Below are 743 nucleotides of genomic sequence, written 5' to 3' on the forward strand. Positions count from 1 at the left end.
GCCACCCCGCGCCGCGTGGTGGTCCAGGCGTCCACCAGCGAACTGCTGCGCTGCCTGGGCGAGTTCCTGTGCCGCCGCTGCTACCGCCTGAAGCACCTCTCGCCCACCGACCCGGTGCTGTGGCTGCGCTCCGTGGACCGCTCGCTGCTGCTGCAGGGCTGGCAGGACCAGGGCTTCATCACGCCGGCCAACGTGGTGTTCCTCTACATGCTGTGCCGCGACGTCATCTCGGCCGAGGTGGGCAGCGACCACGAACTTCAGGCGGTGCTGCTCACCTGCCTGTACCTCTCCTACTCCTACATGGGCAACGAGATCTCCTACCCGCTGAAGCCCTTCCTGGTGGAGAGCTGTAAGGAGGCCTTCTGGGACCGCTGCCTCTCCATCATCGACCTCATGAGCCCCAAGATGCTGCAGGTCAACGCCGACCCCCACTTCTTCACGCAGGTCTTCGCCGACCTCAAGAAGGAGAGCGGCGCGGAGGAGAAGGGCCGTCTGCTCATCGGGCTCGACCGGTGAGCCCCGCAGCGCCCCGACCGCCGCCGCCCCGAGGTGACTCCGCCGGAGGCTCCCCCTCCCCCGTCCGTTATCCCCACCGAGGCGGCCCCGATTCGGGGCTCCCGCCGCCCCATCCGTTCTCCTCTTCGAGGCGGCCCGGAGGAGGGCTCTCCTCGGCCCGCCGCCGATTCCCTTCGAGGTGACCCCGGCACCGATTATCCCCATTGAAGTGACCGACGGAGGGGTCG

The 743-nt window shown here is 68.6% G+C and overlaps 1 protein-coding gene across 1 annotated transcript; it reads left to right on the top strand.

Moving 5' to 3' along the window:
• Window positions 1-6: 6 nt before the first annotated feature.
• CDK5R1 (cyclin dependent kinase 5 regulatory subunit 1) lies at window positions 7-737 on the top strand (the record flags this gene model as incomplete). Its single annotated transcript, XM_010727137.1, has 1 exon — window positions 7-737. A coding segment is annotated over one exon (510 nt), but the record flags the coding sequence as incomplete, so codon positions are not given.
• Between the last annotated feature and the right edge of the window lie 6 nt (window positions 738-743).

Source organism: Meleagris gallopavo, unplaced genomic scaffold (genome assembly GCF_000146605.3).
Source record: "Meleagris gallopavo isolate NT-WF06-2002-E0010 breed Aviagen turkey brand Nicholas breeding stock unplaced genomic scaffold, Turkey_5.1 ChrUn_random_7180001874114, whole genome shotgun sequence".
Taxonomy (NCBI): Eukaryota; Metazoa; Chordata; class Aves; order Galliformes; family Phasianidae; genus Meleagris; species Meleagris gallopavo.